This window comes from Pan troglodytes, chromosome X (genome assembly GCF_028858775.2).
Source record: "Pan troglodytes isolate AG18354 chromosome X, NHGRI_mPanTro3-v2.0_pri, whole genome shotgun sequence".
In the NCBI taxonomy this organism is placed as follows: domain Eukaryota; kingdom Metazoa; phylum Chordata; class Mammalia; order Primates; family Hominidae; genus Pan; species Pan troglodytes.
The window spans coordinates 14,264,288-14,288,352 of record NC_072421.2 but is presented as its reverse complement, the minus strand read 5'-3'; the positions used below and the strand labels follow the sequence as shown (position 1 = coordinate 14,288,352).

The following is a 24,065-nucleotide window of genomic DNA, read 5'->3' as shown; positions in this document are numbered from 1 at the left end:
TGGTTATCTGCTTTAGTGCTCCAAAAGTGATCCAGATAAAACGTACACCGAGTTTTGTCATCTTGCCATAGCCAGAAACTTACTAGGATGCTTCCTTTGGCATGGACATAGATCGTCTTAGTCTCTGCTCTGCCCATGCTATTACCCATGCGCTTTAATTTTTCAGTCACTTCAACACTTCCTGGTTGACAGTCCAGAGTTCCAGAAACCACTGACTCTCCAGACACCACCTTTCACTGGGTACCACACTGGTGTGTTTTTCTACTTAACAAACACTTTACTACTCTACAAGACACGGATATTGTGTGAGAACTTGCATGGTCGTGTCACAATATTAAAATGAAAAGTTTGTACAGAAATATAAAAAGGTTTTCTTCTAAGACAAGTAATAGTAGGAATGTTTTAACTTCAACTAGGAAACTTTCCCCAAGGGTGAAAAATAAAAACATTTAGTCCATTAATGAATTGTAATTTTGTATCTTCCACACAGCACATTGTAATTGTTACATCAGTTATCAAACGCAGGTTTGTCTGTTCTCCAGTTCAGTAGTTTGCTTTTTTTTTTTTTTTTTTTGAGCTGGAGTCTGTCACCAGGCTGGAGTGCAGTGATGTGATCTCGGCTCACTGCAACCTCCACCTCCCGGGTTCAAGTGATTCTCCTGCGTCAGCCTTCCGAGAAGCTGGGACTACAGGCACGATGCCCAACTAATTTTTGTATTTTTAGTAGAGACCGGGTTCACCATGTTGTCCAGGATGGTGTCGACCTCTTGACCTCGTGATCTGCCCGCCTCGGCCTCCAAAAGTGTTGGGATTGCAGGCGTGAGCCACCGCGCCTGGCCTTGCCTTTTTTCTTAAAACCGAACTGTATCTCTGCTGGGGGCAGTGGTTCACTCCCTACATGACAGTCAGCTCCCCTCACCCAGCATGTCCTTTGATATCCCCATCACTCCCCAGTTGAGGGTCTCATCCACACTCAGTCTAGGCTTTGGTTAGCCTCCATAGAATCAGATAGTCACCAACCACACAGCATATGAACTTCATCCACAAAAGACCACAATTTGCTTTATCAAGTCTGATCATTGCAACAAGTCTTTTTGTAACAAAAAATCTCCTTGAGAGCAAATCACTAAATGTTCAGTAATAGAGAAGACACTAAGTAAATACATTGCCGAATAAAGATGTCTTCGTTTACCCTCTCACAAAGTACAATCCTTCTTAGTATTTCTTCTGAGAGTGATAAAAGTTAGCTTGTGTCTTGTGTTATAAAGGAATGTTTTAACTTCAATTAAGAAACTTTCCCCAAGGGTCAAGAAAGTAACAAAAATATTTAGTCCATTAATCGAATTGTAATTTTGTATCTTCCACACAGTACATTGTAATTATTACATCAGTTATCAAATGCACATTTGTCTGTTCTCCAAGTTCAGTAGTTAGCCTTTTTCTTAAAACTGAACTCTATCTATGGAAAGGCTTTCCATTCATAGACAACTTGAATTTAGCTGGATGTATTACAGACTGTATGAAGCAACTCTTGTACCACTGGGGGCCCACCCTCCCCCTGAGACTGTGGAACATGATTTATGGGGGTGGGGGTGCATGAATGGCACACAAATGATGAGTAATTACTAGTGAGAGTAATTCTAGTATGTAGAATGAAAACAGGAATGGTTAAATCATTTTGAAGAGAATGAAGAAGTAAATTAACAATGCATTGCAAATACATTAGATTTTAATCTTTAATATCTAACATTATTGCTTTAGGAAAGTATTTCCCTGAACCAAGAATACAATGCTAATTGCATAAAAACATACACATATAAAAAGTAGTTCTCCATTTTCCCAGGAAAAAATCCAAGTATAACTTCTAGAATAGTCAAGTTTCTTATTTTTATTATAATTAAAGTCTTGGTCATTTCATTTATTAGCTCTGCGACTTACATATTTAAATTAAAGAAACGTTATTAGACAACCGTTACAATTTATAAATGTAAGGTGCCATTATTGAGTAAATATATTCCTCCAAGAGTGGATGTGTCCCTTCTCCCACCAACTAATGAAGCAGCAACATTAGTTTAATTTTATTAGTAGATGATACACTGCTGCAAACGCTAATTCTCTTCTCCATCCCCATGTTGATTTTGTGTGTATGTGTGAGTTGGTTAGAATGCATCAACAATCTAACAATCAACAGCAAGATGAGCTAGGCTTGGGCTTTCGGTGAAGATTGACTGTGTCTGTCTGAATCAAATGATCTGACCTATCCTCGGTAGCAAGAACTCTTCGAACCGCTTCCTCAAAGGCTGCTGCCACATTTGTGGCATCTTTTGCACTTGTTTCAAAATAAGGATAGTCGCCGTTGTCCCTGCACCAAGCTTGGGCTTCTTCTGTAGACACCTGCCGTTCGCTTATGTCAATCTTGTTACCCAGAATCACAAAAGGAAAGCTCTCAGGCTCTTTCACATCTGCATAATATATGAATTCTTTCTTCCAGTTACTTAAGTTCTGGAAGCTTTGTGAATCATCGACACTAAAAGTAAGCAGGCAGCAGTCAGAACCTCTGTAAAATGGTGTCCTCAGGCTTCGGAATCGCTCCTGACCTGCCGTGTCCCAAATCTGCATGGTAACAAAATGTCCATCCACTTCCAAATCTTTATTTAAAAATTCCACACCTATTGTATGGAAGAGCTGGGTATCAAACTTATTAGTTACATATCTGTTCATAAGTGAACTCTTCCCAACTCCACCATCTCCAAGGAGAATTACTTTAAAAAGTGATGATTTTCCTGCCATCGTTAATCTCAAAAGCTTCAAGAACCCTGTAAAATAAAAAGGCACCATTACATTCCTTTATACCTACACATTCTTCTACATGATTCTACGAGTATCAGCATTTAGCTGAAATAAAACATATGGCCCCAGGGAATACCTAATAATAAGACTTGTTGTTTACTGAGCACTTAGCCATGTGCAGGCTACTATTCTACCATTATTCTCTGAAACAGCTGGGAAGGGCTCACTCTTCCCCTTTCTCAGGTCACAGTTGACTGTGAAGCTGGCACTCAAGCCCAAGTCTGACCCCAAAGCCCTTGCTCTGAACCGTTACTCTATGATAAGCCCCTCTCTGCTCATAGTAAGCCCCACCATTTGTTAGAGATGGGTAGGAGACCAAAGTTCGCATGTTGTTGTTGTTGTTGTTGTTGTTGTTTTGGTTTTTTTTTTTTTTTGAGACAGGATCTCGCTGTCACCCAGGTTGGAGTGCATGGGACCATCCTGGCTTACTGCAGCCTTGAACTCCCAGGCTCAAGCAATCCTCCCACCTCAGCCTCCCAAGTAGCTGAAATCACAGGTGCACACCACCATGCCTTGCTAATTTTTCTATTTTTTTGTAGAGACAGGGTCTCAACCCCGTTGCCCAGGCTGGCTTCAAACTCCTGGGCCCAAGCAATCCACCTGTCTTGGCCTCCCAAAGTGCTGGGACTACAGGCTTGAGACACCATGCCCAGCCCACATGTTTCTCTTAACAACTTCAAACAGCCCTTCAGTGCACAGTGATGGTGTTCACTTAAGGCCTCTCTCCTACCAGGGACTTTCTCTACTACTCCCTCCACCTCTCTTCAGACACAGGTGCTGTTAACCAGGAAAGCCAGAGACAGAAACTGACTTACCCGGCTGTGAAATAAAATATGAACCAACCACTGAGTAAATGGACTTTATTCTCTTCATTAAGAACATTATTTTGAATTTGTTCAAATTAATGTCAGCAGCAATGGAATTTTTAATATAATCTAGCACATTCTATCCACAAGATTCACTTGGGCAGTTCAAACACTTAAGGAACATGAGACTGCTGCTACTTGTGTGTTTTCAGGTAGAATGAAATAAACCTTAAATGAAAATGTGGTACTATATGTGTTCTTTAGAAGTCCTGTGGCAGGATTAAAAACTTTACTACACTACAAGGGCCAGCCTGTGGGGGGTGAGATTTCAGATGCCCGTTGACAGACAGCTACTTCTAGGTGCTGGTGGGAGCACAGTTCCTGGTTAATCCTTCTGCTTACATTTTTATTGTGAAAAATGTAAAACATGTACAAAATTTCTATATAATGAGTACAATACAATGAGCTCCCATGAACTCTAAACCCAGCTTCACAATTATCAACTTATGGCAAATCTTGTTTCCTCCATAACCCCTCCAACTCTCCCTTCTCCCCAGTTATTTCGAATCAGATTATATCATTTAATCTGTACTTTAGTATTAAATGGTTTTTAAGTATACTAAAATGTATATAAGAAGATAACTATTAGAGCAGCACTGTACAAGAGAATTTTATGCAACAATGGAAATGTCCAATACAGCAGCCACTTAGCCGCATGTGACTGTGGAACACTTGACATGAGGCTGATGGAAGTGAAAAACCGCATTTTAAATTTTATTCAATTTTAACTAAATAGCCACATTTAATGAGCCAATTGGAGAGCACAGATCTAGAGCAAATTTGGTCAATAACCTTAAGAGGAAAGTAGGTATTATGAATCCCTCCATGGGAAGGCAATAAAGACATGAACAATAATTGTTATATTGACCAGGATGAATTTGTAAAATCACTGCAGTAAACATTATCTGGCTGTCTCCTGGTTATATGCAATGTGAGCAACTATAGTGTAATTGAACACTTACTGTAACATGTAGGAATTCTGCACTTCTAGCCACATGCTCCACTGTTCTGATAAAAACCTTGTAGTCGCTTGTATAGTGAGAAATCAAGTGAATGGGAAATACTATTAAAAAATGATGGGACATACCTTAGTCCCTACCTCTTACTGGTTCTTTCAAATTACTACTACAGGCCAGGCACGATGGCTCACGCCTGTAATCCCAGCACTTTGGGAGGCCGAGGCGGGCAGGTCACTTGAGGTCAGGAGTTCGAGACCAGCCTGGCCAACATGGTGAAACCCCGTCTCTACTAAAAATACAAAAAAAAAAAAAAAAATTAGCTGGACGTGGTGGCGAGCTCCTGTAGTCCCAGGTACTAGGCTGAGGCAGGAGAATCCCTTGAACCTGGGAGGCGTAGGTTGCCGTGAGCTGAGATTGCACCACTGCACTCCAGCCTAGGTGACAAAGCAAGACTCCATCTCAAAAAACAAAACAAATTAATACTACAGTAATTACTACAATTAATATTATTACAATTTAAACTGTCCAACACAAGTGTGTGGCAGTTAAGGTGCATACCTTTTGAGAGACTTTTTCAATTTCAAATGTATTGCTCAATATCCAGACTATTAATGTTAAAGAGGAAACTGCAACAGTCCCAAGCCCCTTACTTTCCTGACATAGGTAACAATGTGCTAAATTGACTGCTTTAATTCTTTGGCATCTTGCTTCAACAACTTAAACTTAAAGAGAAAAGATTGAAAACCATAAAAGCAAACCAACTATTTTGACATAGGGGAACCATCTATCTAATGTCTCCTCAGAATTCTTCAGTGGGTTGTTTCCCAGAGATCCAGGACTAAGTCCAACTTCTAAGGCAAGACACCTGGCCCCTGCTCTTGGCCAGCCTCACTCTAGCCACCTTCCCCTCACAGTCTCTGCTTCAGTCATTCTGAATGCACCATCACCCGGAACTAAAATTCAATTCCACTCACTCAGCACACCCCACACCCTCTTGCCTCCACCCTGGCATATGCTGCTCCTTGCTGGTGACCCCCCCAATGAACCGCTGTGCCTTCAGAACTGCTTAGCATGGTCATCACCTCCACTGGGAACCCTGCCCCAGCAACTCTCCCAATGTTGTTCCTTTCACACAATTTCCATGTTGTGTTATGAGAGTACAACAGACATAATTTATTCCAGTATTTTAATAAGTCTCTACTGATCTAACAGCCTTACCAGACACAAAGTTTTACTGTACATCACTGAATTTTTAGCATCTTTATATCAAATTATAAGCCAGATCATGCAATCTAACAAACTCCACCCAGACTATTGGTTGCATATATCTACTAAATTAAGTTGTAGAAATTCCTTGAAAGTGGTAATTTGTAATTTTTCCAAGACACTTTGACAGTTTTTTCATAATAATGTGGGACTTCCTAGTTTGTCTCATTCTGACCAAATGAATTTGGGGTATGCCAGCCCACCAGGAAACAGAGTATAGGGTACAATTTTTTACATTTCCCATCTACAGTTTGAGGCCTACCAGATATTCCTATTTGGGAATATATTTGCATTTGCTAAAATAATTAATTTCTACATGAATATCTCTCTAACTCTAGAGTTGTATAAAAACACACATGGTGATATAAATCATTGTACACACCATCTTATTTACCAGTGACATCTAACAAAAGCCAGTTTCATTTGATCTATACATTAATATAACCACAATCAGCTTATGGACATTAAAAATATTATTTTTTCTTTAAAAACACTAAAATCCTTTGAAATTTCTTTAGTATAAGTTAAATAAATAAAGGGATCCTACTATGTTATTTTCAAAATTTGCCTAAAAAGGTAATGTGAAGTCTCTTATACTTCACAGTTTAAAATGACTGTCCAAAGGCAAACAATTTTCACCAAGGTTAAACATTAGTAATTCTGCTAAATTCTATAAAGAAATCTGAATAAGGGGCCAGGCACAGTGGCTCATGCCTGTAATCCCAGCACTTTGGGAGGCTGGGGCGGACAGATCACTTGAGGTCAGGAGTTCGAGACCAGCCTGGCCAACATGGTGAGACCTCATCTCATCTCTGCTAAAAATACAAAAATTAGCCGGGCGTGGTAGCACATGCCTGTAATCCCAGCTACTTAGGAGGCTGAGGCATGAGAATTGCTTGAACCTGAGAGGTGGAGGTTGCAGTGAGCCAAGATTGCACCACTGCACTCTAGCCTGGGGGACAGAGCTAGACTCTATCTTAAAAAAAAAAAAAAAGAAATCTATATAAGAAAAGCATATTACATAGGTCATAAATTTTACCTTAATTTAATTGTTCAATTCAAGCATCATTATCTACATAAAAAAGTTAGAAAGCTCACCTTAGCAGTGTATGTTTTCATAATTTTAAGAGTAAAATGAAGAATTAAAATGTTAAAGTACAGTATCTGACTTCTATTAACAGCCAGATTCTTAACTTAAAAACCTGAATACTATCCATGACCTTTCTCAGCCCAAAAAAGTCATACAATCAATATTCTACTTTAATCATTGCATTTTTCAAAAAGTTTTTCATCTACCCATCTTCTTTTCTAAGTTTTATATTCAGAGATAGCTATGAAATTATATCAAGAGGAAATGTGTAATATTTCATTCATTCTTCAAAACTTGCCCAAATTTTCGGTGGCTCAGAATGAGTCATATTCCAGAGAATAAAATAAAGATAACACAAAAGGGAAGACAGAAAAGGGCCATGTGAGGGAGGGGCACCAACGTGATATAGGAAAGGTCAAGCTAAGGCTCAAGGTAGCCCACCTTCAGGGCAGCCAAGGCAAAAATGAAAACGCTCTTGTTTCTGTGCAAATCAAAGCACACTGTCAGAAAAGAAAACTTGTTCCTGGCACCAAATGCCATGAGCACAGCCCCATGGACGAGCAATTTAACATCCTGAAGCCTCATGGGAACAACAGTGACAACAGTACCTACCTCCTAGGGTTGTTGAGAAGATGCACTCAAACGACACGGGAAAAGTGTTTCATCACAGTGCCAGGCTCATTACAGGAGTGCAAGAGTGTCTGTGAAATGAATACATGAAGAAGTCTTCACTGGCAGTTTTACAGACAGGTTCTTTTTATGGTCATGTCTTATATCAACCTTCAGTAAGGGCAACAGGCAGAACAAATTAGAGGATGATACAGGCCTACATTAGGAAGCTGAAGGATCCTAGTCCTACAGATCAAATTCAATGTCAAGGTCTCCCAGTGATCACTATGTGGAACTGTGCTAAAGTACTAGCCTCTATTGGTCTGAAGCAAAGGTTTCAACCACCCTCCCCACCCACCACTTTTTAAAGCAAAGGGCATTTTTGTGGGACTTACATATAGCAGTCCTTAACTTATAAATTCAATCAATAATAAAATGAGACTTCAAAATCCTGACATTTGGGGTTGAAGATGAAACGACAACAACAGCAGCTAGCCTTGAGCCCAGTATGGTATGCAAGCTACAACACTGTGTTTATTCCTCACAAGTTTCTTAGTACCTATTACACATGACGATACTGACTCAGAGAGGTTACATACATGCTCAAGGTCACACACCTACTAAAAGGTGGGAGTAAGATATGAACATGGCCGACTGACTCTAAAGCCCAGGCACTTAACCCACTAGGCTACGTCAATCCCAGCTGCCTATGCATCTGTTTCTGAGATTCTACTGTTGTTGCTGCAGGTAGAATGAAAATAAGCAATTGCAAATGGTAAGAATCTTTCAACCACTTGCTTTATTTCAAAATCTGCTCAAGAGCAAGGTTAACCTGACAGAACTAGTAATCTCCAATCTTACTGACATGTAGCATAAAGCACATGTGAGTGTCTATGCTTTATTAGAGTTTAAGTAGTTTAAAACATGTTTTACATGAAATGAGTCAAATTTTGCAGAAGCTTACCATTTGGTAGAACGATTGGGAAAGGAATTTTTCAATAAGTATTTAGTGAGTGCCTACTATGAGCCAGACCCTGAGGATACAAGCCACACATACAGTCCCAAGTTTGTGACATCCACACAAAAATGCATTTAAGTCACAACTGTACCTCACAAAATGAGAGGTATATGGTACAAAGTACAACTATTCACACTCAACCAAAAATCAAAGAACACCTTAAAATAGTGCAAGGGATTCTGCCCACCATCTCCCTCAGTGAGTGAGACACACAATGTGTAAACCTGGGGCTCTCTCAATCACACTCAGATTCCCCATGCCACTATCTTACGGAGTTGCCTGAGTCCGTGAGAGTCCAGCCACCTGGGGGACTTAATTTACATGCAAACATGATCCTGTAACACAAGCTAACTATTTCACTTGCTGAGCTACAGTTAAGGAAAAAGAGGTAACTTCTAATACCAGAGGTAAACTAGGCTGTGTTACACTGTGTTAATGAGAGACTGTACATCGGTTTCTAGTGTGATGTGTTCCAAAGCAATGTCTCCATGATCATTTTAGCCACGTGCTGCCATGAGAACACAGCCCTCACTAAAGTCTGATTCTGCTGGAGGGGGATTTGACCCAGGGGAAGTAGGTTTGACCACAGGCTAAGCTCAGCAGGAGAAAGAGAAAACTATGAGAAAAGAGGAGGGAGCAGGAACCAGAAAGTGGAACCAATCCATGCCAAAGCCCTGCCAAAGAAGCCTGGCCCTGGCATGAACTGGGAGAACTCAAGGTAGGCCCGAGCACCCGGAGGCTAGAGAGTGAAGAGTATGCTACAAAGACAAGACTGAAGGAAGAGGCCCAGGAGCAGGGAGGCGAGTAGAAGCCATGGAAAGGATTTCTGCCTGTACTCTAGGAATGATGGGGACCCTCTGAAATAGCTTCAGCAGTGGGTGACCTGGTCAGATAAGGAGTCCAGAAAGCTAACTGGATGCAATGGGAGAAGGGCTGTGGGTGAGGTGGGGAGGAAGGCCTTGGACAAGCTGGGATGGATGCTGCTATGATCCCTCTCCACTAACAGTGTCAGCTGGGCTTACGAATGAAAATTGAGGTGGTTATACCTCACACTTGATCCTCCAGTAAGATATTTACTATATGACTTCGTGTTTTACCTTGTTCACATTCAAATCCCTGGCCCTTTACCTGTCTAACTCCTAGTCAGCCGTGTGGATGCAGCTAGACCTCACCTCCTCCCGAACACCTACTGGACATCTCCAACTGAACCCCCTTCCTCGACACTCTTAACCATCTTGTGCGTGCCTCTACCATTTACCATAAGGAATTCTGTAATTGACATGCCTACTATGTCTAATAAAAGTGAAACATGCTCTCTTAACCCACATTACATGGATGTGTACTATCCAATTACAGAAATGTCCATACATTTCTGAGTTGTCAATGTTTTAGATTGCACCAAAAAAATGCATACCCATACTATTATCAAACCACCTTCCCCTAAAAAGAAAGACAATGTCCATCAATTAATGAATGGATAAATAAAATGCGTCATACATCCATGCAATGTTGTAATGTAGATAAACCTCAAAAACATTATGCTAAGTGAAGGAAGTCAGAACAAAAGGCTACCTATTGTATGATTCCATTTATATAAAATGTTCAGAATAGGCAAATATGGAGATAGTAGATTCATGGTTGTCAACGGATGGGGCGGGGGGCAGTGGCAGGTAAAGGAGGAGGGACTGCTAATGGGTATGGGGTTTTTTTGGGGGGGGTAATAAAAATATTCTGGAATTAGATAGTAGTGATGGTTGTACAACTCTGTGAATATACTATAAACACCAATCAATTGTATACTTTAAAAGGGTGAATTCGGCCAGGCGCCATGGCTCACGCCTGTAAACCCAACACTACGGGAGGCGGAGGCAGGCAGATCACTTGAGCTCAGGAGTTTGAGACCAGCCTGGGCTACATGGTAAAACTTCATCTCTACAAAAAATACAAAAATTAGCTGGACATGGTGGCGCATGCCTGTAGTCCCAGCTACTCAGAAGGCTGAGGTAGAAAGATCACCTGAGCCTGGGGAGGTCAAGGCTGCAGTGAGCTGTGATCACATCACTGCACTCCAGCCTGGGTGACAGAGCGAGACCCTACCTTGAAAAAAAAAAAAAATGTTACTGTATGTGAAAATATATATGCAAATCTCCTGAGAATTAAAAATATGACCCTAGAATTAGATTTACACTACTAGAGCTACAAATGTTCTCCTTGTCCCTTCAGCAGCATCCCTTTAAATAAATCATTTACATGTACAACAGACACTACTTTAGGATTCCCACACCACGTGCTGGTACCAACATATGCTGTATGTGTCATACACTAATCCGAATGTAAAGGTGGATAAGCAGGTCACTGGCAGGAAAAAAAATGAACCACATTGCCAGCAGATACAGCAAAATTCAAAAGACAAAAGAACATTTTATGTTAACCCTTTCCTTCTTATAACACTATTTTCCCAACTTTTCCATTATGTACTTTTATCTTATACTATCAATTGTTCATGAATAGTTTATCAGTAGTACCCTTTTCTCTGGCCTTCTCCAACCCCTTGCTGGCTTCCAAAGCCACATCCTACAATAAACCAAGGGGAAGAATAGAAAGCCTCAAGGTCCAAGCATCAAGAATTTAAATCTGCTGGCCACGCACGGTGGCTCATGCCTGTAATCCCAGCACTTTGGGAGGCCGAGATGGGCAGATCACTTGAGCCCAAGAGTTCAGGAACCAGCCTGGGCAACATGGTGAAACCCCATCTCTACAAAAAATACACAAATTAGCCAGGTGTGGTGGTGCATGCTTGTAGTTCCAGCTACTTGGGAGGCTGAGGCAGGAGGATTGTTGGAGAGGCAGAGGTTGCAGTGAGCCGAGATTGTGCCATTGCACTCCAGCCTGGGTGACAGAGTGAGACTCTGTCTCCAAAAAAAAAGAATATAAATCTCTAATATGACTGTGTATGTGACTGAAGTTAGACTTTTTTTATTGGTCCTGGATCTAATTGTCTCCATTCTTACAGATAACTAAATTCATTTATTTATTATTTTTATTATACAGGATTTTGAGCATGGCATTCAAAGAGCTATCCAATGTCAGTTACAAGCCTGTCCCAATTATATCCCTACTACTCACCATCCCCACACCTATCACTGGCATTTTCTGTCCATATCTTTGCTCGGGCTGTTACTTTGGCCTGGGAGGCCCCTCCCTACTTCGACAGCTATGACAATCTTAGTCATCAGAAGCCTAGTCCAGATTACCTCATGTAGGAAGCCAGGGCCGCCCCAGCAACCTAATCTTTCTCTTTTCTTTGCTCTCATCATTTCCACCTCTTTACAGCTCTCATTTACTTATGCTCTAATCACCTTCAGTTGTGTATGTGTCTGCTTCCTAATTACAATGTCAACTCCCTGGGAGGGACACACAACACCTAATTGCATCCATTCACTTGTCCCTTTTTTGTTCTGCCACTTCTCGTACAATGCTCTACATTTGGTGAGGTGCAAATAAATGCTAAATTGAGAACGAAGAGTATATTACTTCCTCTTTTATTCTTGTTATTCTATTATTATTCTATTTGTGCTTTCTGTACCTAAAATTCTTTGTTTCTCTATCAGTTCTCCCCGCATTCTATTTTTGAGGTCTATTAAAATGTGTGGGTAGGAACAAAAACATTGATTCTCACTTGCAATCCCAATGAGAATCCCACTTTAAAATAAGTACTATTGATTGACTGCGACAGGGAGCTGGCAAATGCTGAAAAACGACTACATTCCTTAATAAGCTGCCAAAGGGAGAGCAGGCATCATTTGTAAACTGCCTTCTCAAAACTTGAGATTTTAAAACACATACTCTGTAACCCCTCCAAAAACTTCAAATGAATTTATCACTCCTGGTTTAAATTTAGGAACAGATTTTTTTTTTTTTTTGGTCAAATTCACAAGTTCCTTTGGATTCACCCTGAATGTCCTACTTAGAGGTGTACTTACCACTTCATTTCACTTCATAGCTTGAGGAAATGAGGTTCAAAGAAAACCAGGGAAACAAAAGCATGGATAATCTGAAAATTATTTCTATTTTTGCTGGAGCTGTATTTATTTCCTCATAGCTTAATTTAGGCGTGTCTCACTTAACAGCCTAATTGGTTCCACTGTTTGTTTCTAAAAACTTCCTGATTGTCTTACAGAAATTTATGAGCAAGAAGCAAGTCAAGGAAAGTCATTATGTCTAATGGGTACCAGCTCTACAGCAAGAAATTACCAAGAAAAATAAATAAAGAATTAAGAAAAATACTGTCAGAAAATACCATATTTAGTGTGCAGGAAGAAGCAAAAGAAAGAAAAGGAAATACCATAGGAATAGGCCAACTTGGAGGCAAGACCTGCCAAGGTGAAATAAATTATCTAGTCCTATCTAGTTAATCACTGAGCATTACCTCAAGAACAGGAGGCAGCTAGAGGAGAAAAACTGTATTATCAAACCATACTATCGCTATGTCAGAGCACCTCCCCTATTGAAAGAACTTATTTCAATTAAGTAACTTTTTTTGAAGCTGAATCAGCTAACTTAACTTTTAAGAAATATGTTAACATTTTTCTTAAAACAAGGCACCTCTGTAGGTATGTTAACTAATCACTAACAGTGGTGGGGGGAGTGGGAAAGGAGGAAGTGAGAAGGGCCAAAAAAAAAAAAAAAAAGAAAAAAAAGAAAAAGAAGACTTAGTTAAGGAACTAAATCTTAAACCATCATGAAACTATATAGTGCAGCAAAATCCAACAGACCCTTCTGCAATGACGACAATGTTCTATAATCTGCACTGTCCAATATGGTAGCCACTAATCACATGTGGCTATTGAGCACTGGAAAGTAGCTGGTCTAACTGAAGAACTGAATTTTTCATTTAATTTTAACTAGTTTAAATTGCTACATGAGGCTAGTGGGAACTGTGTTGGACAGTGCAGGCCTAGAGTGTGGTTAATTGGGAGTCCATGAAATGAGCTTCAGGGAGAAAATACACTCCCTAGAATCACATGTGAAATAAGGATGAGAGCATTGGTGGAAGCTTGTGTGCTTGCGCTTTTTTTCTGGAAAGAACAAAAAATGTTTCATCAGATCTTAAGGAGTTTGGACACCAAGAAATGATTGCTACATGCCTGCATCATTTGTATGTTATGTGTGATCCATTTCTGTAGCTCATAACACCCTTCAAGAGTTTCTGTCTTTAGCAGAATTTCCTCTTTTTCTCCCTCACCCATGAGACTTTTATGAATATCACACTTTGACCATAAACTGTGATAGTTCAGTGAACAGCCTTACTCATGGGAAACTGCTAGTCCTGAGAAGTGAGAATAATTTTTTTTTGTTTTGCTTAAGTTTTAAGAACCAAGCATAAATCTACCTGCGATGACACTTACCTGTAAAAGGTACTTACAATACTTTTTGACAATAGAGTGCACTTTGGAAGACAGAATTAAAATGCAAAGACATAGATAAAAGTCACAAGATGAGAACATGGGGAATTAAAGGTAGATATTTCAGGAAGAAAAACAAATTATGAAAGGAATGAATTTGAACATATATGTCAGAAAAATATATTAAAGCAGCAAAACACAAATCAAAAATGATCTGCAACGTTCTGCTATCACCTAAAGAAACATTGGTTCTGAGGCCTCCCTTCCAGTTAGATAAGAAACCAAATGTCTTTAATTTACAGCAGACAAAGCTAGGGGTTGGGGAACTATACAAACTCACTGAGTGAGGGGCTCCACAAGGCACGGAGCCACAGCAAAAGGAAACTTCTCGACTGTTAGAGAAGTTAATTACAAGGAGTGAGGATTTCCTAAGAAGATATATTTAAAGAGGGGCAGCTATGTCCGGTATATAGGACTCGACTAGACTAGAGGCTCCCAAATACCACTCTGCAGGGAAGTTGTCACCAGCTCAACACTGCAGGCAGCTCTTCATCAAGTTCAGTTTATCCAATGTAACTGTCACTTTGTCAATGATCCCCCAGGTCTGCCCCTATCGAAGTGTTGAAACTGACTTTTCTCACAAAAAGCTTTCCAAGCCCAACCTCACTCTGCCCATCACTACCCATTTCTCAATGTGCCTGCAAACCTGATTAACTCTCTGCTCAGTTTATAGGACACCAGGGCTCCCACCCCATCCTTTCCCCCTGATTGTCAGCAAAAGTCACCAAAGACCTCCTAATGGCCAATCCAATGGCTTTTTCTCAGTCCTCATCTGAATGCCCTACGGCACATACAATCCTAAGGTGAATACAGGGAAAAGTTCTTCTCTCAGGACTTCATTGTGTATGTTTCTAGAAAACACCTGCAAGTTTGACCAGCATCTCCACCTGAGGCCCAGCTAGTATATAGTGAATTCTCTCAGGTGTAGCCATCTGTCTGAATGTGCATGAACTAAAATCTTGGAAGGGTACCCAAGTCTTTTTTCTTTTTTTAAAAGACAGAGTCTTTCTCTACCACCCAGGCTGGAGGGCAGTGGCATGATCATAGCTCACTGCAGCCTCAAACTCCCGGGCTCAAGTGATCCTCCCATTTCAGCCTCCAGAGTAGCTGGGACTACAGGTGCATACCACCAAGACTGGCTAATTTTTTTTTTTAATTTTTTTTTTTTTGTAATGACAAGGTTTCACCATCTTGCCCAGGCTGGTCTTGAACTCCTGGGCTCAAGCAAGCCTCCCTCCTTGGCCTCCCAAAGTGCTAGGATTACAGGTGTGAGCCACCGTGCCTGGCCTCAAGTGTTTTTTAAAAACAAATAAGGAAACAGGTCTAACTGGGAAAGTGTCTTACACAGGATCACACATCTAGCTAGAGGCACAGGGGAGACCTTCAAGTCTGAGCCAGGACTTACCACCCATTACTGCTTCTATCAGGTCCAAACAGCCTGGCAGTAATCCTCTTGAAAATGTTTCCTAATTGTCCATAAAACCACTCTGATAATAGGTTCTGCTCTCTCTCCTCCTTGGCCCCTTAGCTTTCTTCAACATAGACAGCTCCCTTTCCTGACAAGCTCTTCATGAAGCTATTTCACGAGACTGAAACCCTTACCTGTTTCCAGATGGTATCTCCCTGGGCTATAAAAATCAGTGATTCCTAAAGTCTACCTCCGCATGTCTGAGCCAGACAAGAATTTGCAACCCCTTGTATAGTATGTTCATCTGGTACCCTGATGGTAGTTCAAATTCAACATATCTAAAACTGAGCTAATTATTTTCTCCATTTCGAAAATCTCTTTCTTTTCTCTTATGCACTTCATTCAGCCACACATGAAATATGTCCACTTTTCGCACTACCTATTGCTATTGCCTTGCTTGCTCAAATAATAAATGCTATGGCTGTAATTATATTAGCAGCCACTATTAACTGAATATCTACTAGGTACCTGGCATATAGCACCTTAAAATTACCTGCAAGTTGGACACTATCATCCATGTTTTATAGATCAATAAATAGAAGTCCACAGACTTCCCCAGGTCTAACTAAATAGGGCAGGTCAAGTATGTGTTATCTTCACTCCGACCCAGTGACAGAAAAGGTCTACGTAAGGTACAAATCCAAAAAGGACACCAAGAAAGAACAACTGTAGATGCAAGACAGCAACAAAATTTAGAAAGTGGAAAGCAAATGGTCCGGGAGTGACAGAGTGAAGAGACAATGAAACCTAATGCGGAAAGCAGCAGCCAACAATAAGAAAGCTGATTCCCACCAGAGAACTAGAAAAGAACTGAACAGCACACGGGCACTTCTCGAGACTTCTCCAGACAGGCCGGGTCCGGAGGCTCGAGGGGTCCCTGAAAGGCTGTAGATTCCATGACCCACATCCTTGTGCTACCCTAGCAGACCCACTTCCTAAGGAATTGCACCCAGCAGAAAATGGAGAGAAAGCACAAAGGAAAGTGGAGCTGGAGGGACGATTTGCACAGGAAACCTGAACTGCAGTCTCTTTCCTGTCTGTCCCTCCCCTCAGCCTAGCAACTAAAAGGGTAGCATCCCAAAACTGCAAAGCTCTGGGGGAAATGAGGGGCCCAAGGGAAAAGCTTACAGATACTGGAAGGGGGGATGGAGAATTAAAAACGGACTTTGATGCCTTTTCTCCTCACCACTATACCTTGTAGTCCATAAACTAGAGCCAATAATACCAACTTCTAATCCTGAGGTTCCCAAACTGCATGCTGAGGTGCCCCAAAGCATCACGGCAAATTCACAAGGGCAGGGTGGGCTATTTTAAATTTCTGAGGGAAACATAGATACTTGACATTTGTAGGGCACCCCACTGGAGGGGAGTTAATTAGATTGCACTGCATTCCTTTCGATGACATCATATCTTCATGAAGCTAGGTTTTCCAGGACTGCTGTGATAAAAATCAAGTACTGGGCACAAATTAAAGTGGATTATGAGGGTGGCAACTGTTTGCTCCCAAACAACTATTTTTAAATGTTATTTAAGAATACTAGCACTCATTCCAAAGAATGTTCTGCATTCACCAATGGGTAGTCCTCAGGCAGTTCTAATCTGACTTCCAACCACATTATGTATGTATTTCCAGGTATATACATCTGATCAAATACACAGGTGTGAAACTGCACAGACCAGAGCAGTCACCTAGCTGCGTAAACACTCCTATCTGTTAGAGTTCTGCACACCAAGTTGTAGAAACAGAGGTCTGTAAGGCTTTTTCTTTTCCCCAGGTTTTTCTAACTCTGAGAACATAGACAGTCTTATGGGCACTAACCTTTTGGAAATTACCTTAGCTTCTGTACCCAAAAATCTAATCCAATTCACAGGAACTTGAAATTAAAATACAGTAGTCAGTTCAACTCCTTTATACTGTTTTGCTCTCTGTCACACTTGAATAAAGAATGTGGCAATGAAATGAATGTGTCCAGTTGTTCTATAGTGTTTCTCCATCCCCTGTCAAACAACAGAATATGTTTGTACGAGTCAGGCCTAAGACAAAAGTGGAGTCTGTGTCCACAGACTCCCAGAGAACTCCTGGAGAATGCAATGAGCTGGCTTCCATGCAGCCAGAATGTGAAGCCTGAACAGCCTGTTTCACTTCTCCATTTTTTTTCCAAAATACACACCCAGTCTCTCTCCACCTCAGGCAGATCTAGCTGTTACCTTACATTCATTTACACCTAGTCATCCTCACTGTATTCATAATAAGCAACATAATAATAACGCCTGAACTCACCATGGTCAAAAATTAACAAAAGGATTTGAAAAATCCAGAATGTGGAAATACCCAGAGCACACAGCTTCACAACACGCACAGTATCAAGAGTCATGGTGAGAAACAGAGATTTCTCCTCCAAGTTATCTAACTAGCCCTGGCACCCCTGGGCTCTCTGGCAACACGGCCTGGGACCGCCTCCGACCTCCCTCCCCTCTGCCTACACACCTAGGTGGCTCCACGTCTCCTCCCTCAGGCATCCTCGCCTTCCAATTGCATCATAGCTTTCCACCAAACTCCCTGAAACATTTTTTGAGTTCACCCTCACTCCTCTACAAAAAAGTCCTTAATAAATGTTCTCTGTTGATGGCCTACTTAGTCACAAATCCTATTCTCTTATGCTTGGTTCTGACTGAAGAGTCTATTATCTATACACCTTTCAAGTTAGATGCGTTGCCCAAACACACACACACTTCCATTTGGCTTACTTCCTCCTGCTGCTTAACTAACACATTGCCTGGGCAGAACTACTTGGAAGCTAATAATTTGCTGCCTCTACTTTGTGACATATAATCTCCTAGAGATTATGAAGCACAGCCATCTCATTTTACCCAGAAGGAAATGTGGTGACCTAAGTTGGCTGGAGGAGCAAGCCAATTAATGATCAAACAAGACAACTGTAGCACCAATTTATCTCGACCTTTCCCAGAATAAAACACGTCACTTTTGTTAGATTCCATGTGTATGCACTAGCAATCATTTTGAGGTGTGTAACTCAACATCCTCCCTACCCCACAGCAGACAACTCCTGATAAGAGGCAGAGAAATCTATTCATCAGCAAAGAACGTGCTGTGCATTGGCATGAGTCAAAAGCCAAAGCTACCGACAAAAAGATGCCATGTTGATTGCGTGAATAACACTCAGTGATGCCTAAAAAGAGATGCGATCCTTTTTGACTGCTCCAGTCAACCACCCCCTCCCAAAGTTCACCTAACAGTTAATACTGACACCAGAATGAAGCAGTACATATTTTGAAAGGCCTGATCTTAGACAGGCACGAAAAAGAGACCAGAAAACACCAGAAAGTTATGGAAAAGCCATTAAAAAATTCATCATTTCTTTCTCGATTCCAGCGATAAAATGCAGGCATAACTATTTGTCTGGTGAGGTGAAATTTAAGGATGAATTTTATGCTCAACAAGAATGGCTTCTCAATTTGATTCTTGTAAATATTCACACGTGGTTAACCGTACAAAACTATAACACACACATCAAGTTTTCTCCATTTTATTTAAGTCTGCCCACAGTAAACACCATGACACAGGTACTTCTGTGCCGAGTGTGGAGTTGTTTTCTTTAATTATTGTTATTTTTTTAGCGACAAGGTCTCACTCTATCGCCGAGGCTGGAATGCAGTGGTGTGATCATGACTCACTGCAGCCTTGAACTCCAGGGCTCAAGTCGTCCTTCTGCCTCAGCCTCCAGAGTAGCTGGGACATGCACCACCACACTGAGCTACGCTAATTTTTTTTTTAATTTATTTTTTGTAGAGACGGGGGTCTCACTATGTTGCCCAGGCTGGTCTCAAACTTCTGGGCTCAAGTGATCCTCCTGTGTGGGTCTCCCAAAGCGCTGAGATTACAGGCATGAGCCACCACACTCAGCCTGTTTTGCTTTTTTTTCCTGTTTTGCTTTTTTTTTTAATGAACACCTGGCCCCTGTCCTTGAGTAGCCCAGGCAATAAATTCTGTTCTAGGATGATGTCAGAACCTAATCTTATGACTGTGATTGGACTGTAAGCTTCAGGAAGGTTGGGACTCCCCACTGCCCTTCTCATCAGCACCTTTGTATCAGTGCCCCACAGGCTGCTCAGACAACTGAAATAATGCAGAAACTAAACTTTCTAAGTCCACTTTCATGGCTCTGAATAGCTCTAAAGTTCTTTTTGTCATTTTTGCCTTACAACAAAAAACAGATTCTGCTACCAGAAATTATTTGGTCTTTTTTTTTTTTTTTTTTTTTGAGATGGAGTCTCATTCTGTTGCCCAGGCTGGAGCGCAATGGCGTGATCTCGGCTCACTGCAACCTCTGCCTCCCAGGTTCAAGCGATTCTCCTGCCTCAGCCTCCTGAGTAGCTGGGATTACGGGCATCCGCCACCACGCCTGGCTAATTTTTGTATTTTTAGTAGAAACGGAGTTTCACCATGTTGGCCAGGCTGGTTTCGAACTCCTGACCTCGTGATCCGCCCACCTCGGCCTCCCAAAGTGCTGGGATTACAGGCGTGAGCCACCGTGCCCAGCCACTCACTCTTTAATCTTTCAAGTGAATATGCTTCTCAGTAGAGAGAATTTTCCCCTGCTCACTGTTAAAATGATGAGGTATCCCAAATAGGAAAACGACATTGCATTTGAAAAACTACAAAAGCAGTTGAAATGTAAGCTCTGGGGTTACTTGGACTGCTGAAAAGGAGGGTTTCTCAACCGTGGCACTAGTGACATTTTGGGCTAGACAACTCTGTTGCGGGGGGCTGTCCTGTAGGTTATAGAATGTTTAGCAGCAAAATTTAAAAATTAAATAACAAAAATAAAAATAAAAAAGAATGTTTAGCAGCATCCCTGGCCTCTACCCACTAGATGTCAGCAGCACCTCCCTTGCCCCCAGGTGTGAACCAAAAATGCCTCCAGGCATTGCCAAATGTCTCCTACGAGGACAAAATTGTCCTCTCTTCCAGTTGAGAACTACTACTCTAAAATTACCCAGACCTGCTTTGAATCCCCGCTCCACCCCATCACAACCTGGGTCATCTTGGAAAACAGATTGAACCTTCCTATGCCCCCCCAAATTCCTCAACTGTAACATGGCGCTCTTACTGAAGAAATGCTATGAAAATTAAATAAAATGATGTACGTACAGGATTTACACGTACGGAATATTCGCCGCAGAGTGAGTGCTCAATAAATGGTCAGAAATGAGGGGAGGCTAAAAAAAAAATTTCGAGAACTCAAGGATCTTATCTTTAGGCCTCCAGAGTACTGTAGTCCAGACAGAAGAAATGGTTGAGATAGAAACAAAAAGAGATGAGAGAGGTTGGAAAAGAAGTGATAGCACTAAGGTATTATTTCCCTTATCTCTAAAACCCGGCTTGGAGTCAAAGCCAATGATGTTCTACTTAGTTTTTGCCTATCTACTTTAACATTCCAAATAATAAGCGAAAAAATATGCCCAGATCCCAAAAGTCTCCAGAAGAGAAACTTTGTAGTATAAACGAGGAATTTACTACAGCAGACACAAAAATACTAAAAGCACCAGACTGCCACAGCATTGTCTTAGATTTAGGAATCCAAATAACTACTAAAGTTCTAGAGAAGCAATCATGATAACTTCATAATCTTCTAAAGGAAAAACTAAAGGCTGGCTTCTTAAAAGTTCCTAACTGAATCGTTCCAGGTTTCTTTATCTCTAGTTTTGCTACACTGGACAGCTTCTGAGAGTACAGGCAATGTAGGGATTTTCCATTACAATGGTGCCAGAGACCGAAGGACAAACACATTTTTAAAGAAGCAATCAAATTCTGCCCATTGATTTTTATCAGGACGCTAAAATCCTATGAAAAGATTGTGGTCACGTGCCGATTTGGAAACTAGCAGAAAAGTTATTCCTCAAAAGAACTGTAGTCACGAGATGTGTCATCCCTTACCAAAAAAAAAAAAAAAAAAGCAATACGTCCACCAACTATTTATTAAGTTCAGCACTTAAATTTCTCATCTTGCCTTTTTACTTACCAAGTTGGAAGAAAAAAGGGAACGCGATTGTGAAACGTTAGCCAGCGTCTGAATCAGATAATGCCCCCAAACCGCCTGCAGCCTCTAAGATTGGCTTTACTTTCCGAATTCCTCACCCGAGTGGTCGTAAGACATCGAGCAAACACGTTCTGCTAGGTGGAACTTCAGAGGTCGCCAAAATCAAGTCATGGGAGCGCCTTTGTTTTCCCTACATTAATCATTCGGGTGTAGGATTTGGTTTGGGGTCTGTGGATGTGTGTCCTGGAGTGGTTGGGGAAAGGCTGGCGTGTACGTGTGTTCCCAGGTGACCGGGTGTATTTCTCCGTGTGTATGTGCACGGGTGTCCGGGCTTTTGTATCTCCCTTTCTCCAGTGTTTGTGTGTGTTTCTGTGAGTCCCTCTCCCCCAAGGGTGTGGGGACCGTCTTTCCTCCTGCGTCAGAGAGGAGGCAGGGAGACAACCAGCCGTCCTCTCTCCCGGGGCGGCCTTGTGACCCGCGCTAGCCCCGCGCGCACCGCACCCCGCCCCAGCTGCCCGAGGCCCGAGCCGCCCCCTCAGACCCCGACACCCGCGCACTCCGCCCGGTCCCGAAGGAGTCCCGAGTCCCGCTCACCTCGCGGCCACACGAAAGACGACCCGGGAGCTCTGGGCCGGCCCGTCTGGGCGCAATGAGGACAGAGAGAGGGTCGGGGACCTGCACAGCAGGAGGCAGCCGCGGTAGCGCAGCCAGGCTCCCGCTCCAGCTGCTCCCGTCCAGCGCGGAGGGAACAACATGGCGACGGGCCGGGGCGGGGCCAGGGAAAAAGCGGGGCGGGGCCTGGAAGGCGGGGTCCCGCGGCCGAGACCCTGGGGGACGGGCGCGGGGAAGGTGGAGCCGAGGCAGGCGGGGCCTGGATCGTGCTTTTCCTTCGGGTCGATTGCTCCTGAAGTGTCCTCCCGTCTGCGTTCGGGCGACAGCGAGTACGAAATAACTGTCATTTTGAAAAGTTTACGTAAAGTGGAAATAAACAGACCTCATGAGCACAGTCACAGGATGTCGTGATTACAATGATAAAAACGACTAGTCAAACGGACAAAGAACAAACAGGTGGATGAAAAATGAAAACAGTTGTGATACTGTGGAAAAACAAGAACTTTTTAAATGAAGCTATTAAAACTTTCCTTTAATCTTGTTAAAATACTGCCTCTGTCATCTCTGAATAGAAAGCGATGGTGCAAAAGGTGGTATTGGAGAAGCTCTCCTTAAGTCCTTGCTTTATGTATGAAGTTGAGTGCATGGATCCTATGATACAGAACCCTACAGGCGGGAGGGACTCATAGGGACATCTCAGTACGTTTTGTACGGTGATTTAGTTTGTTTATCAGAAAACCAAATACTGCGTGTTCTCACTCATAAGTAGAAGCTAAATGATGAGAACTCATGGTCACATAGAGAGGAACAAGAGACACCAGGGCCCACTTGAGGGTTGAGGGTGTGAGGAGGAAAAGGAGCAGAAAAAAACTAGGTATCAAGTACTATGCTTATTACCTGGGTAACTAAATAATCCGTACACCAAGCCCTTGCAACAGGCAGTTTACCTACATGACAAACCTACACATGTACCCCTAAACCTAAAATAAAAGCTTTTTAAAAAAGATTTAGTCTGTTTATTTTCCAAGACAAAGATCTCACTTTTATGATGCTGGGGCTCACAACAAGTTAAATAATCTCCAGCTTTTGGGGGAGTCATTTTCAGGTAATGACTTTTCATTCAGCACTAGAAAGGTCATATTTGAGAAAGTTCCTCACAAATTAAAAAGGCAATTTTAGAATGCTTCTGAAAATGACACATAAGCTTAAATAATTGTTTTCTCATAAACAGAAATCTATTCCTTATCTGCAGGTCATTTCCCCAAGGAAATATGTATAAACGTTTATAAAATACAAATCTGTTAAATTGGGGGGAAGAAGAAATATACACTATCTTGTTTTAAAACACATATTAAAAGTACACAGTAAAACATTATATATGAACACTAGAGTTAATTTTCCAATAGAAAAAAAAGTCATGTACATTGGGTCAAATTGCAACAAGCAATCCACAGGGTAATTAAAGAAATGCCACCTGAAAATCGTATATCCTAACCATAGTCAAGGAGTGATCAAATAGGAGTTTATCTGTGCAACTGCTAATGCCAACTAGCTATTAACAAGTGATCTCATAAAATTATTGTATTTTGAGTTAAAATAAACCTTGACAAACCCAACAGCTTTCATAAAAATGTTCTAAGAAGGTTCCATAAGTGACTCTTAGGCTGTTCCAAAATGTAAGAAGGCATTCAAACATATTTGAGTGTAGCTTATAGTACCTTAAGAAAGAATAAGGAAAGTTACTTTCTCTAAAATTACTATCAGTTGGATACTAGCCAACTGACATTTAAGAATGTTAGT

At 41.6% G+C, this 24,065-nt stretch overlaps 2 protein-coding genes across 5 annotated transcripts in view; both read right to left on the bottom strand.

Annotated features, from left to right (window-relative positions):
• OFD1 (OFD1 centriole and centriolar satellite protein) overlaps positions 1 to 7,729 on the bottom strand; it is a 69,955-nt gene extending 62,226 nt beyond the window's left edge. For both annotated transcript variants that reach the window (XR_008541921.2, XM_024353238.2), the window contains exon 1: positions 7,644 to 7,729. The gene's annotated coding sequence lies outside the window, so the exon portion shown is untranslated. The remainder of the gene's footprint in view (positions 1 to 7,643) is intronic.
• On the bottom strand, positions 1,712 to 22,596 carry RAB9A (RAB9A, member RAS oncogene family). 3 transcript variants are annotated; one of them, XM_054676274.2, is made up of 2 exons: positions 22,248 to 22,596; positions 1,712 to 2,816 (listed from the first exon to the last, which is right to left on the bottom strand). In XM_054676274.2, exon 2 carries the CDS (start codon positions 2,788 to 2,790, stop codon positions 2,185 to 2,187), a length of 606 nt encoding a protein of 201 aa, XP_054532249.1. In that variant the 5' UTR covers positions 2,791 to 2,816; positions 22,248 to 22,596; the 3' UTR covers positions 1,712 to 2,184. The 3 variants fall into 3 exon arrangements, with proteins under 3 accessions (XP_054532249.1, XP_054532248.1, XP_054532250.1); XM_054676273.2 differs by lacking the exon at positions 22,248 to 22,596 and adding an exon at positions 7,644 to 7,732; XM_054676275.2 differs by lacking the exon at positions 22,248 to 22,596 and adding an exon at positions 4,804 to 4,921.
• Between the last annotated feature and the right edge of the window lie 1,469 nt (positions 22,597 to 24,065).

Excerpts from the sequence above, each read along its gene's own strand:
- RAB9A (XM_054676274.2), bottom strand. The coding sequence starts at position 2,790 with ATGGCAGGAAAATCATCACTTTTTAAAGTAATTCTCCTTGGAGATGGT.